The sequence below is a fragment of the Triturus cristatus genome, chromosome 10 (genome assembly GCF_964204655.1).
Source record: "Triturus cristatus chromosome 10, aTriCri1.1, whole genome shotgun sequence".
Lineage (NCBI taxonomy): Eukaryota > Metazoa > Chordata > Amphibia > Caudata > Salamandridae > Triturus > Triturus cristatus.
The window spans coordinates 218,588,542-218,602,599 of NC_140593.1; the positions used below are offsets into that span (position 1 = coordinate 218,588,542).

A 14,058-nucleotide genomic window follows, 5' to 3' on the forward strand; every position below is an offset into this window, starting at 1 on the left:
AACACAGGGCATGAATGGGGTGCAAAAGTAAAACAGAAGACATGGGGCAGAACAACTTGGGGGTAAGGTGGGTGGTTTAAAGTGGGTGAGGGAAGCAGCAGGGGTGGCAGAAGTAACATAGGGCCTGTGTGGTAGGATCAAATGGACTAAAGAGAGCCACATAGATCTGGCTGAGAAAAACCATACAGGTGACAAGGCAACACTGGGGAGTGGTTGACAAGTACATGGGTGAGATAGAGGAACACAAAGCATGGTAGAGGAGAAGCACACAAGTTAGTGAGAAAACACATGCACACCTCATAGAGTGCTCAAGCAAAAAGAAAAAGTTTCACTTGAAAAAGTAAGCAGTGGAAGGACATAGTAATGAGTTCATGCTCCAGTGGCGGGACTAACACAAGAAGAGGAAGGAAAACCCACACAGCTAACAAATGAGAGCAAGCAAATGAGTGTGACAACGTAGTCAACCAATGGGCGGGCTATAAGCCCACTGTAAGATAACAGAATGTCTCTAAACAGATACCTCATGTGCTGTCTGTATAAAAGTACGTTCAATAGGGAGAGGACATTTCTGAAAGAACCTTTGCACTTTGTGAAGAAGACCCATTAGTTTATATTGTATGCAATATCACATCACCTTCTAAACTTTTACACACTATAGCAATTTGTATTTTTGTATTTTACCAACATTTTTCACTTGAGATGTTTGATCCTGTAGGATTAGCAGGCTTGCGACTTGGCAAGCAACTTTCCTGATGCAATGACTTGATGAAACTGCAACAACTTATAACAAGGATAAAAAACATAAACATATGATTTCCAAATCATCAGGAGGCAAGACACTGCTGATATTGTACACAACACATCTGTCTTGAAAATGAACAGAAATGATTGAACTTCTCTGAAGTTAGTGGCACAAAGGACAATTGCATGACGTGCATAAAGTGTGCAGATTCGCATCTGTTCTGATATTCGTATGCTCAATGCACGCTGCAGTTAAAGCGATGCACAGCCACTATGTGATAGTAAATCCTATAGCACACTTAGGGAACCATTATATTCACGAAATATTCATGTTTACATGGGAGAGTAAATGAGGCAGGGACAGTTACCATCAATGTATGTGATGAGAACTTCTCCAACTAACACCTCAGAGAGGACCTAAAACTGTCTCAATAACAATGGGAAATTTACAATCAGAAATTGCAGAACACTTCGATGGGCAAAGCATGTTACCTTGCAAGAGTGATGTGGAATCCCCCTGCAGAGAGACATAACAGTTTGTTTTGAAAAGTGAAGTGTTGCTCACGGCTGTATTAATTTCTGGGCACAAATAACGCTGTCACAAAAACCACCGGTTCTCATTTTATTGGTCTTGGAAAGATGAAAGGCTGAAAGGACAATTCAGATCTCAAACCTGTATCCACAAGTTTAAAAAGCAGGCCCCTACAGCATAGGTGTTAATATAGTGAACTACTAGAGTAGTGGCGGGGGCGGTTAACCTATGCCTGCCCACATGTGCACACTCACCGTCTTATCAAAGGGTGTGAGCTCCTTGTGGAGGATCCTTACCCTGCGTCCCTATACAAATTCATGACCAGGTCGGTTGTTGCACAGTGCCAGAATTGCAGGACAGAACACACTTGCGTCAGTATGCTATGGATGCTGCATTGGGACAGTGTAAGCAGGGCCAGTGAGCACCATTTCTCTGTTTAGGCCTGCGCGCTATGTTATTTGGTGAGACCAGAGACCTCAGCATGGGCGGTGGCATCTGTTACTGCCCTCAGCGATCGAATGTCAAGTGTTCTTCCATAATACGTCTGTCTCAACAGAGTTTGATTGTTCACACCAAAGCCAAAAACTGGCCAAGCATTTTCAGCAAAATGTAACAACATCAAGAGCTCCCATACATTCTAGTGTCTTTCACTCACTTCCACCACTCTATGGCCATCACTCCCAAACCTACTTAACAGATAATAGCCGCATCTTACCATTATTCCACTCCAGCATCAGCATAAATCTCCTCTTCCAAGTATTCAAAAAGTAAACCCTATCAGCATGGACTGGAACTCCTTTATGATGTCGCAAAAGTGGGAAACAACATTTGTTTCCCATTGTTGCTGCGTCATAGCAGTGAATAACCAGATTTACAATCTACTATTCGCGCAACTGTTCCCTCACTGGGAGCCATGTAGAACAAGATAGATACTGACTGACCTAAATATATTATTAACACTGTTCTTCTTGTCAATGATTCATTTAAAGTCCACATATCTAATGATTTTGGCAAAGCTAAAAATCTCGCCTACTTGATGCTACCATCACATGATATTGGCAAAGCTAAAAAGGTCTCGCCTACCAGAGCTATTGGCTGTGTCAATGTTCTTTTGGCCACTTTGAACAGCAGCACAACTTCTTTTTTATTTGGGATTGTGGGTCGTGAGGCAACATGAATAGAAGGGGGATGGGAAGAAAGACAGAGAGTGGGAGGGGTGCTCGAAGGACTTGGAGCAAGTAGACAAACAAAACCACATGAACTTGTGTGGAGTTCAAGAAAAAGAAAAAAGTTGCTCCAGCAACAAGATACAAGTACTTCGCCATGCTCCATGGGGGCATCAAACACAAGAAGAGGACATGAAGGCAGCAGGGGTGCAAAACAATCAGATGCAAGCAAATGAGTGACAATGAAGTCAACCAGTGGGAAGCAATGGATAGAACCTAAGCCCACTACTGGTGAGATAACAAAATGTCTCACAAGCAACAGTGTATGAGCAGTATCTCAGATGAGACCTAAAAAGAAGTGGAGAATGTATATGGAAAACTTGTTGCATGTGTTAAGATGTTTATTCAGCATCATTACTGTTCAAAAATCAGTCACTGAACTGCCCAAAAGGCAAAAGTTAGGTTTCACCCAGATCCTTCTTCAATGCATGCTTTGTATATCTCATCTTATCTAGATGCCTAAGCATTTCATCTCTGTACCAGGCCCACTAGTGCAACATTTCTGTTACACACTCTGAAATTATGTGTTGTTTATGCACCTTAAGGTTTCGGCAACTCAAAAGAGAGCCATTTCCAAAAATCAGTGCTTATGTTTTTTTTTCCTAAGGAATTCTGATTTATGTTACTATAAAGATCCTGTACTAAATCGAGTGTTTTGGTTTTCTGCTGTTTAAGCACTACGGACTTTACTCAGTGAAAATGCCCAGTTCCTTAATGAGTCCAGGGTTTCCTGGCACATTCCTTACACCATGAGCAGTTGCACGGGCCACAGAACACAAACGAGGTGGGTCTGGTTCTGTGCTAATGTAAACAGGCTCATAGGTGAAGAATCCTAGTTTAATAAGAGGACATTCGATAGGATACATACACCGGGTGCACCTGCCCAGATCTCCAATAGGGGAGAGAGGTTGTGGCCACGCGCAGGTTTCCCAAAGGTAATCTAAGCCGCGCCTTCTGAGAAATGGAACCGATACCAGAGGTGTAGAGAGAGAAGTCGTCATGTGTATTCAGTATCTGGCAGACCATCTGCTCCTTTCAGCCTATCGCCTGTGGCGTCTCGGATGTCACATGCGTGTGTGTAGCAGGCATCTTATTACCCAATGAGAAAAAAACTTGCAAACAGTGGAACAACGCAGTCTTCCAAAATCCAGGAAATTACCCTACAACTGACCACAGAGTCAAGGCTTCGGAGCCCCTTTTCACTGTTCTTTTTTTCACTGAGATACATTTTTCAAAACATCCAGAAAGGCCACAAGTCATTGGAGGGTTAGTTTCAGTACCACAAACAACGCTGGTTATGTGGATCAAGGTAGCTCAGATGGTGGAAACCGAGGGTATCAAGGGATCGAGTCTGCTGAGGCGTTAAAGGGCAGGCTATCATTTTGTGGTCTCATATTGTCAATTACTGCACATCACAGCAGCGACTGAGAATACTGTTCCAGAGGCACTGCTTAGGTCAGGAAACCTTGGCATGGTTCCTCATGCAAAACAATACAGGTGCAATGGGCAGTTGCCCTCACTTCGTCAAAGGCGAGGGCTTCTCAGACCCAGCCACAAGTTGGTGAAAGTCTAGCTGTTGCAAAGAATCCCAAGCACGTCAATGGACTGGGATGGCAGTGAACAAGGATGACAATAGGGGACTGACGGACGATGACCTGTGATGGCAATAAGTAGACGATGAGCTGCGATGGCAATAGGTAGATGATGGACGATGAGCTGCGATGGCAATAGGTAGACAATGAGCTGTGATGGCAATAGGTAGATGATGGATGATGAGCTGTGATGGTAATAAGCAGACGATGAGCTGTGATGGCAATAGGCAGAAGATGGACGATGAGCTGTGATGGCAATAGGCAGAAGATGGACAATGAGCTGTGATGGCAATAGGTAGATGATTGATGATGAGCTGTGATGGTAATAAGCAGACGATGAGTTGTGATGGCAATAGGTAGATGATGGACGATGAGCTGTGATGGCAATAGGTAGATGATGGACGATGAGCTGTGATGGCAATAGGTAGATGATGGACGATGAGCTGTAATGGCAATAGGCAGGAGATTGACGATGAGCCGTGATGGCAATAGGCAGGAGATTGACGATGAGCCGTGATGGCAATAGACTGAAGATGGACAATGAGCTGTGATGGCAATAGGCAGAAGATGGACGATGAGCTGTGATGGCAATAGGCAGAAGATGGACGATGAGCTGTGATGGCAAAGGCTGGTATGGGCAATGAACTGTAATGCATTTAGCTGTGATGATAATAGGTGGCCAAGAACAATGAGCTGTAATGCAGTGAGCTGGGATGGCCAATGACCCATGATAGCAATGAGCTATGATGATAATAGGTGGCAATGGAAAATGGCGTGTGATGGCAACAAACTGGTGGGATTGGCAATGAAGGCAATAGAGGTTAATGGACAAGGAGAGGTGAGGGCATTATCCTGTGATGATAACAGGTGGCGAAAGACAATGAGCTGTGATGACAATATGTTTAAATTGTATTTATATAGCACTTATTACCCCTGATGAGGGGTAGAAATATGTGTCATGGACAATGACTTGTATGGAATTGAGCAGAGCAGACTTAGAAATACGAATGAGCCCCCTCTGTGAGGGAGGGCTCTGGGACTAAAGATGCCTTTTTGTACAAACTATCACAAGGTCAGCTAGCATGGGAGAATGCGGTGTCTGCATGCATTGCCTGTTGGTTTCCTTTGATAGTGAGACTAGAGAAAATTATTTCCACAGTACCTTAAAAAACGCACTAGCCTAACTGTTCATGTCTGTATATCTCAAATGACGGATTAACTTCCAAGAGTTCTACTTTGGAATTTGTAAAATCTTGCAAATTCAAAAGGCGTGTGCTCTGTGTTTTAACCATTCGGAGACTCCTAGTATTTTTTAAACCATCTTTGCAATTTCCCCACAATTTGCTATTCTTGACAACTACGTGCTAGCTAACCTACGCAACAAAGTGCAAAAGCTGTGATACAGTTTTGAATATATATTCAGGAGGCGCTAGATGGGTTAAAAATAACTAGCTGCTGTCTGTGCTTTGAGCCAGGACAGGAATGCTGCGTACCCGCGCAGGCAGGCGCAGCACAGCCAACAAGAAACACTCTGAACCAAGCAATAACGGAACGTAAATGTCAAAGCAGCTGAACATTTACATAAGGAGAGCCTATTACCAAAAGTCAAACTTAGTTCGAATTAAAAAATCCGGGTAAAGGCGTTTGCCCTCCTGCTCGCTCGGTACTCACCTCAGGAACGACCAGCTTGTTCTGCGGCGACATCAGTCGTCTGTCGAGCATGCTAGACGGGCTGCAGGGTGGACAGGCAGCACGGGGCTCACATGAAGAAATCCACTCGGGAAATGTGACATAGGCAAAGCGGCCTTCTGAGGCCTAGTCGGAACTTCCTGGGACCCTGTGCGTACCGCGCGCTGGCGGCTGCCGGACCTGACTGCGCTCATCTGTTGATCCGATCCCGCTCAGCGTGAGCCCATCAACATCAATTAACCAGCAGAGGGGGCGTGGCTGATACCCAGTGATGACGTCAAGGAGCCTGGGAGCGCAGCCTCTGCGCTTGTCAGAGAGGCACAACGTTTCATTAGGCCGTGTAGCGGGCCGGGGTGCTGCCTGATGACAGGCTTGGGAGCCCGGCACTTTCCTTCAGCTATACTACCAGAAGGTTCACTATATTCGAATGCGAGCGAGCCTTTTCGCTTTTCAAGGACTCTGCTATCACTTCGAGGATAACTATACGGGTGGTTATTTTTAGACAGCGCGTTTTCCATGGAGCGGCTCTGCCCTTTTCGTTCCACTGAAGGATGTTTTCTGCATTAATCTAAATAACAAAGGGATTCCAACCTCTGCTCTTGCACATGTCATCCACGTGTTTCTCTCCCCTAAGCAGACAGTCATACGAAAGGAAAAAGTACGTATGGAGCTCATGATGACTGAAAATGTGCTTACTCTGGAACCCAAACGAGAAATAAAAATTAGCTAAAGCCGGTAGGTCTGGCCTTGTTTAGCTGGTGCGATAGTTAAACTGATTTTTATTACTTACTGCAAGCATATGTCAAAAAATGAAAAGAGGGAAATAAAACATGCTGCCACTTAAGAAACGCGGACTAATGCTTGAAATAAACATTTATAAATAATACAAATTAAGTTTTGCATATAATTTTAATAGAACAGTGCTGGTGTACTGGAGGAACGCACAAGGTTTGGGGATATCGCTGTAAAAAAGTTACAGGGTTATCCCCAAACTTTTTTTTGCCTTCCTCCTGTAATTTTTTTACCCTATTTTTGTCGGCTTTAGGACTCTGGGCATTTTTCCGCTGCTAATCAGAGGTAAGGCACATTTGTTCTCTCCTTTAAACATGGTATAATTGGTCTACACCTGTTTGGCATATTTCATTTACATGCAAGTCCCTTGTACAGTGGTATCCACCCAGGGCATGTCAATTAAATGGTACTCGTGGGCCTGCAGAGCGGCTTGCGCAACCCAGAGAAGTATCCTTTCAAACCGGTCCCAGGCCTGCCACCGCAGGGCCTGCAAGCGCAGTTGACTGGCAAATGGATTTGGCATTTAACCAGACCCCAGGATATTGCGGCATAGCTTTGCAAATTTTGAGGCACACAAATCTAAATTTTGTGGGATAACATTTTTAATTTTGCAGCAATATTGCGGCACTTTGTTTTGCACCGATTGGCATCACAAAGTCTCCATTTTTCTCCTACTTCTTCCTGGCTACCTATTGCCATTTCTTCCTCCTCGGCACTGCACTTGTCTTCCTCTCCACCACCTACGCTTCTTCGTTGATCCAAACAACAATACAATAGACATTGTGGAAAAACGTAATTTTATTGTTTACAATACCAAGTATTAAGGAGTTAGTCATCTGATTGTGCTCTTATTTCGTGAATAGCGAAATCATGAAATGCTGGAGTGTCTGTATAGAGAGAGTGATAGATATGTACAACCTCATGTGGCTGCACTCAAAACAGGACTGGCACTTGCCAGCAGACTACTGCTTTGTGGTGACTCAGTAACCCTTCTAGTGTATTCTGGTCAATGTGGTCCATCTACACGATTTTGCAGTTTTTCAGTGAGGCAAAGCGTGATAGCTTTTAATTTCTTCTAATATTTCATTTTTTTTCTTGGCTACAGACAGGTGTTCTCGTGTGAGGAGAACAAATCTAGTCTTCAGAGCAGGGCATTTCTAGTGCTTTTGCGCCATCCCCTGGTGTGTGCTCAGAAGTGAGGTTTTAATTTAGGCTAAAGTCAGACAGTTCGGTTTCAGATGGACCTGTGTGTGTCTGCTTCTTTGGGGAGGAGACACGAAGACTGTTCTAGCGATAACCTGATGAAAGTCATATTTTTAAGAGGGTGGCTTGTCCATCATGTCTGATGACGCTGTCCTGTTGGTGCATACAGAGACGGCCCTTGCTCCAATAGCGCCATGGGCGGAAAGGATGTTTATTGATGTTTATGCTGTGTATTTATCTCTTATCACATTGCTGTCCCTCACTCAAAAATGTATTAGCCAGAATCTCGCCCTAACTACATCAACACTGATAATGTCTTGTCTCTGCTTACTGCTGTAGGTGGATTTTTCATCACTATTGTAGAAATGCCACTATTAGAAAGTGGGCATTTCTCTGTGCTTATAACTTTATGTGCTTTGCAGCCAGACTCCAATCCCAGTCTGGGCCTGGTTGACAGCTTCGCTTTGTGCATACTTTCCAAACAGCCTTCACACAAGGCTGGTTGGGTGTAACAGGATTACATCTGCATACTGATGGTCTTCCTGGGCAGGGAGAGATGGAGGAGCACAAGTACATTTGTATAGGCTGTGTCCTGTCCTCACAGAAAGGATGGATTTACCCCCCTGCTGTACATCTGGAGCCAGGGCTGAGTTGAAAGGGAGTGTTGTGCACGTCTAAAGGTTCTTTTGGAGCTCCCCTAGATCATGACATTTTGAGAATATGTACAGGGGCTCTGACCCCATGTTTTTAGACACTGCATGGGACTTGTAACCAGATGCTGCTGGCTCTACATACTGCACCAGAGAACTGCGGTGCTGCCAGGAAGAACGCCACTTGGACTACCTTGCTTTGTTGTGCTGACTGTCCGATGTGCCTGGCGGTTAGAGAGACTGGCACTTTGGTGAGGAAAACAAGTGTGCTGGCCTGCTACCTGCCTCCCTGCTTGGGTGCCCACAGTTGATTTCCTGGGACTGCCTAGAATTGGCCGTGGGACTCTGAGTCCGGCATTTCGAATCACAACAACTAGCATGTAGTTAGCGCTTCATTTGGAATTTGGGTTTTCTAAAGAGAAGTGTGTTTTATGCGCTTTCTGTCCCTTTTCCCCAGTGCATATGGTGACAGCGCATGGTAAGCACACTCATCGCTGTAATCTCTGAGCTGTCAGACCATGTAGTTGAGGTCGTGCCCCGCCCCACTGAGAAGCCCAGCACTGCTGGGTACTGTGACTTGTGGCCGTTGGGGAGAAAGCAGTGCAGCTGTGATCCCAGCCGGTGGTTGGCTCCTAACTCAGCGCAGTTAAGAAAGACCGAGGGAGGTCTCTCGCACTGGCAGCTAGCCAAAATCCTTGTTTCCAGCGGCACGATGCCCAAGACCAGAAGAGTTCTTTGATGTGACTTGCACCTTTGGCACCCAAAGAGGGAACCACGAAAGGTACTGCGCTGCTGTGTGGAGGTCTGCGAGGTACGCTGTGGGTACTTGGACCCGCGGGGTGACCCCACTGCTCTGTGTGCACCGGGTGTATTTACACTGCCTGGATTGAGCCAGGAGAAGGATTGTGCTTGGTATAGGAACTGTACCGTGTGCTAGCTGGCAGCTGCCATATGCTGACACACGAGGGAGACCCAGCAAGGTCACCCTGCAGAAGGAGGCAGTGTGTATCCCCCCTGTGTTGGCACACATACCTTGGGGGCTCGTATCTGCTGTGTGTTGCTGCTCGACGGATGCCCCCCTACCAACTTGCTCTACGTGGACATCCCAAAAGTACCACAATAGTTTTTGTAGGTGCGCAGTGGTTCCAGTACCCTACGTTTGGGGTTTAGCTTCCGTATAACCCCTAAAAGGAGCACAGATGCGCTGTGACCTAGGCGTTAAGGTGGTATAGAGTACTGCATGTGTTATGGTCTCATAATCTTCTGCATTTCATTCTGTGATATGGAAGTATGTCATTTTACCTTGCAGTGACCGGATAACGAGCACTATTTCTGTGACTGCCTAACATGCCTAGTAATGTTTTTCATAATGCTTGCAACGTATACGCTTTTTGTTTACGTACTGCACTCATTGTGACGTTTGAGAACCTCCTATTTAGCAGTATTCATGATTCATGTCATTTTGATTTATGTTTTTGTACAATATATGATATACTTTTATATAATCGGATGTGGAGTCTCTTTTGTGGTGTATTTATTGTGTTACTGATATGAGTGTGTTGCGCAAAAGCTTTACACATTGCCTCTGAGATAACCCTGACTGCTTTTGCCAAGCTACCAAGGGGGTGAGCACAGGTTATGTTTGGTGTGTACCTTACTTGCCCTGACTACAGTGGTGGGTTCTGCCTGGCTTAGGCGAATACCCTAGCCAACCAGAAACCCCATTTCTAACATAGTGCTTTCCAGCAAGCATGTGTACTGAGAACAGGTATAGAAACTATTTTTCTGTTAATGCATGCCACAGGAAATATGATGGTGTAAAGGAAATATACTATTGGCATTGAATTACTGTAAACTGAAGACCTAGTTAAGACACACAGGATTTTGATTGACTGTAAACTGAATGTATAGATAAAACGTACATGGAAAAAGTACAATGAGTGAAAAGAAGAAAGCACTGGCAAAGTAAAATACTGTTCCAACAACCCTGGCACTGAAGTGCACTTCATTGTGGGCAGATGTTGGCAAGTCAGTAGACATATATTTTACACCAATCCTGACGGCGGCGAACAGACAGGCACTGACTCCGTGAAATGATGACAACAAAGAAGTTTAATCCTTCAAAGACCTAGACGCGTTTCGGCGGCGTGCCGCCTTGATCACTACATCAGGTACATTCTCATTCTCTGTATTTTATGCATTACTCACAGACGGTTGTCACAGCAACCAGTGGCCAGGCAATAGACATAGAAGTCACGTATGTCTATATTCACATGACTGTGCATTTTACTCGTATTGGAAACAAAATAAAGTAAGGAAATACACAGTATTATTGTTAATGCACCATAACATTATCTGCACAACAATACCTTGAAAAAATGAAAAGTTAATAAGCAGCATGTGAAATTATAATGATTGTACAGAAAATGTGGCCAGGTATGTGTAACCAGGACTTAAGCATGCACAGCTGTTTTGTTATACTTCAATGATTAATATCTGAATCCATTTTTACAATTTATAAGTCTATAACATTTATTGCCAAATTAACATACGATACAATGTAATCGTCAAAATTATATATCACATTTATGTTGTAGGCAATGTTCTCTCTAATTTTTTTCCTCTGTGTGCGGCAGTGGAGGGTCTCTGTGCGATGCAACCTTGGCTATGTGCGCCAGGAACCAGACCGCGCGCGTGTGCAGCGCAAAAATTTCACTCCAAAAGTTTACTTTGAAAAGTAAAAATATGGTGCATTTTTACACATACAGCGCCATGTTAAGGGTCTTAAGGTCGGTTTGCAAATTGGATAAACATCCATGACATTAATTGGTTACACAGGCAAGTACACTTCAGGTTTAGAAAAGCACAAGACTCCAAGGGGCATATTATCAAGAACGGCGTTAAAATTATCGCCGCTGTAGCGGCAGGGAAACTGCTGCTAAAGCAGCGATAATGGGCTTGATAATATGCCCTTGAGAATTCCAATAGAAGCCCATGTTCTGGTTTGAACCTGGGCTTCTATTGGAATGCTCAAGGGCATAATATCAAGCCCATTATCGCCGCTTTAGCGGCAGTTTCCTGCTGCTAAAGCGGCGATAATTTTAACGCCATTCTTGATAATATGCCCCCAACGGTGGTATAATCATAAGATTTTACTAAAGATTCTTAACTGGAGCACTGTTCATTGGGTGGAGAAATGTTGCCCCTTTTGTTACTTGCAGTTTAGAAGTTTGAATCCTAACATAGAACAGTAAGCTATTAACTATCAAAGAGCTGCATTTCCATTCATTGCAATGGCAGAAAACCTGCGACAGACCACCAGAGCGGAAGAGTAATATAGCTTTTTATTGTAAGAACGTAAGGGTGTCTTTGAACAGTAAATAGAAAAATTCAGCCTGAAATTTAAAAATCAGCATCAAGAGGAATAACCTTCAATCATGTTTTACTTGAAGATAAGTTTAAACAAAACACAGAACAAGGCACAGTAGGGCAGCCGATTCAAGGGAGTTCCTCAAATACTAAAATAGATGCCTAAATAACAGCCAACCTCTATACGTCTCAAACCACAAAGTAACTAGCTAGAATTCAAGCTCTGGATTTTCGACCCCCATACCTCCTGCTATGCTGTAGGTACCACAAGGGAGAGGGGCTGCAGCTTGCAAAGAGAAGAGCAACTTTAAAAACACAGCGTGTACTTTCTGAAAGTACACGCTGGGTTTTTAAACTTGCTCTACTCTTTTGTTTGTAAAGCGCCATGTGGGGAACAGGCCCGGCTCCAGGAATTTTTATTTGGGTGGGCCAAGGGTGCATTTGGGTGGGCCACTGCGGGCTTGATTTGTCGCATACATGTCTAGGCAGGCCTGCTTCCGGGCCCTCCTTTATCTCTTCTTGGTCTTACAAGGCCCAGTAAAACACACTTTTTTCCAAATCTCTTTCTAAATATTATCACTCTCAAAAAGTGCTTTTGCCATGTAATGTTCCTTTATTGGGAAGAGGAGGTTTCTGAGGTAGGAGTATCAGGCAAGTGACACTTCTCGGGCTCCCTCTGTGTGAGCCTTCAGGGAGAATCCCTCTTCATTACTACCTCCACCTGACCCCGGACTCTGCAGCGCACTCCCTTACAGGCTCCCTCTGTGCGAGCCTTCAGGGAGAATCCCTCTTCATTGCTTCCTCCATCTGACCCCGGACTCTGCAGCGCACTCCCTTACAGGCTCCCTCTGTGCGAGCCTTCAGGGAGAATCCCTCTTCAGTGCTACCTCCGCCTGACCCCGGACTCTGCAACACACTCCCTTACAGGCTTGATTATCCACTACTCCTCTCCAGTGCACCTTATCTCACAGCTGACCTTGGGCCCCAGCCCCATATCAGGCACCATAGGACTCCACTTTCCCGGTAAAAACATTAGTAAAATCGCCTACAAACTTAAAACATTGAATATAGCAGTAAAAATAATTAGCACGCACTTTAAAGTATGTTCCACAGTAGCCCTTATGACCCGACTACTAATTAAATAAACAAAAACAGAAAGGCCATGACATGGCCAGCTTTAGTGCTGATACAAAAGTATTTTTTGGTGCCACACCAATAACCTCTTTACTACCACCTTCCAACAGTGCCACTCATCCCTCCATTGCCCCTCTATTGACCTCCTCCTCGGATTCCCTCACTGCCACATGCCACAAGTGCTCCTCATCTCCCCATAGCCCCTCCCCTTATGACATCCTCCTCGGATTCCCTCACTGCCACCCTCCAACAGTGCCCCTCAACTTTACTTAGCCCCTCTCTCATATGCATTTCATTTGTTGTATAGCGCTACTCATATCAGTGTAGTGTGTGTCAGTACTTTACACCACGCACGCATTATACAGAGACAACGAATCATACAAGTATGGAAATCAGTTTACAGGAAATGTCACATAAGCCAATGAGGATTACAAGGTGTAGGAATCACATGTCATCCATACTGGTGAGCAGTATATTTTAAGAGGTTTGGTCTGGGGAAACGCAACCTTAGGATTTAAAGAGTATTCCATGGTGGTCATCTTTACTGATAAAAATGTATATCTGCCCGAACATACTCATTTTAGCAACATTAGAATAATGAAAGACTGCGGAAGTTCTAACTACATCACAAAACAAAAAAAGCCAAGTTCTAACTATACCATTCATGTTTGTATGCAGCTCTTTGGTGCCAGTTCATTGGTCACTGTCCTATGTTAGGATTGTAACTTCTGAACAACAAGTAACACAAGGGTCTCTGTGACAAAGGCAATGGTTACCATTGTCAAAGAAAGGATTTATCGCCTTTCGCCATGTGGAGATGAAGGGGTGAAACAATAAATAAAGCCTTGTTACCATGGTCTTTTAAAGACCTGTTAAATACTCGGGTGCGGCTGCGATAATCTCTAAGCTGTCTCTGTGCGCCCGGGAAACTGTCTCGTCCCGGGCTTACACACACGAGGGGGTTGAATCCCTTTAGCCCAAGCCGTTGCGCGCATGCCTTCAAGCCCTCACTGCGAGGGCCAAGGCTGGAACCGGGCCTGGTGGGGAAGAGTGTGGGCTTTTGTTAAATATTTATGTTAATCACAGCTCGTGAAGGGGCTGTGATTAACATGAATACTTAAAAGCCCACA

The 14,058-nt window shown here is 44.6% G+C and overlaps 1 protein-coding gene across 3 annotated transcripts in view; it reads right to left on the reverse strand.

The window, feature by feature from the left end:
* CACNB2 (calcium voltage-gated channel auxiliary subunit beta 2) overlaps window positions 1-14,058 on the reverse strand; it is a 598,025-nt gene that overhangs the window by 409,228 nt on the left and 174,739 nt on the right. Inside the window, exon 1 of one of the 3 annotated variants that reach the window (XM_085630833.1) lies at window positions 5,763-6,025. The exons of the other annotated variants lie outside the window; for them this stretch is intronic. Within the exon in view, the coding sequence (XP_085486959.1) occupies window positions 5,763-5,813 (51 nt within the window). The 5' untranslated portion in view covers window positions 5,814-6,025. Of the gene's footprint in view, window positions 1-5,762; window positions 6,026-14,058 lie in introns of those variants that run through there. 3 annotated transcript variants of the gene reach the window in all.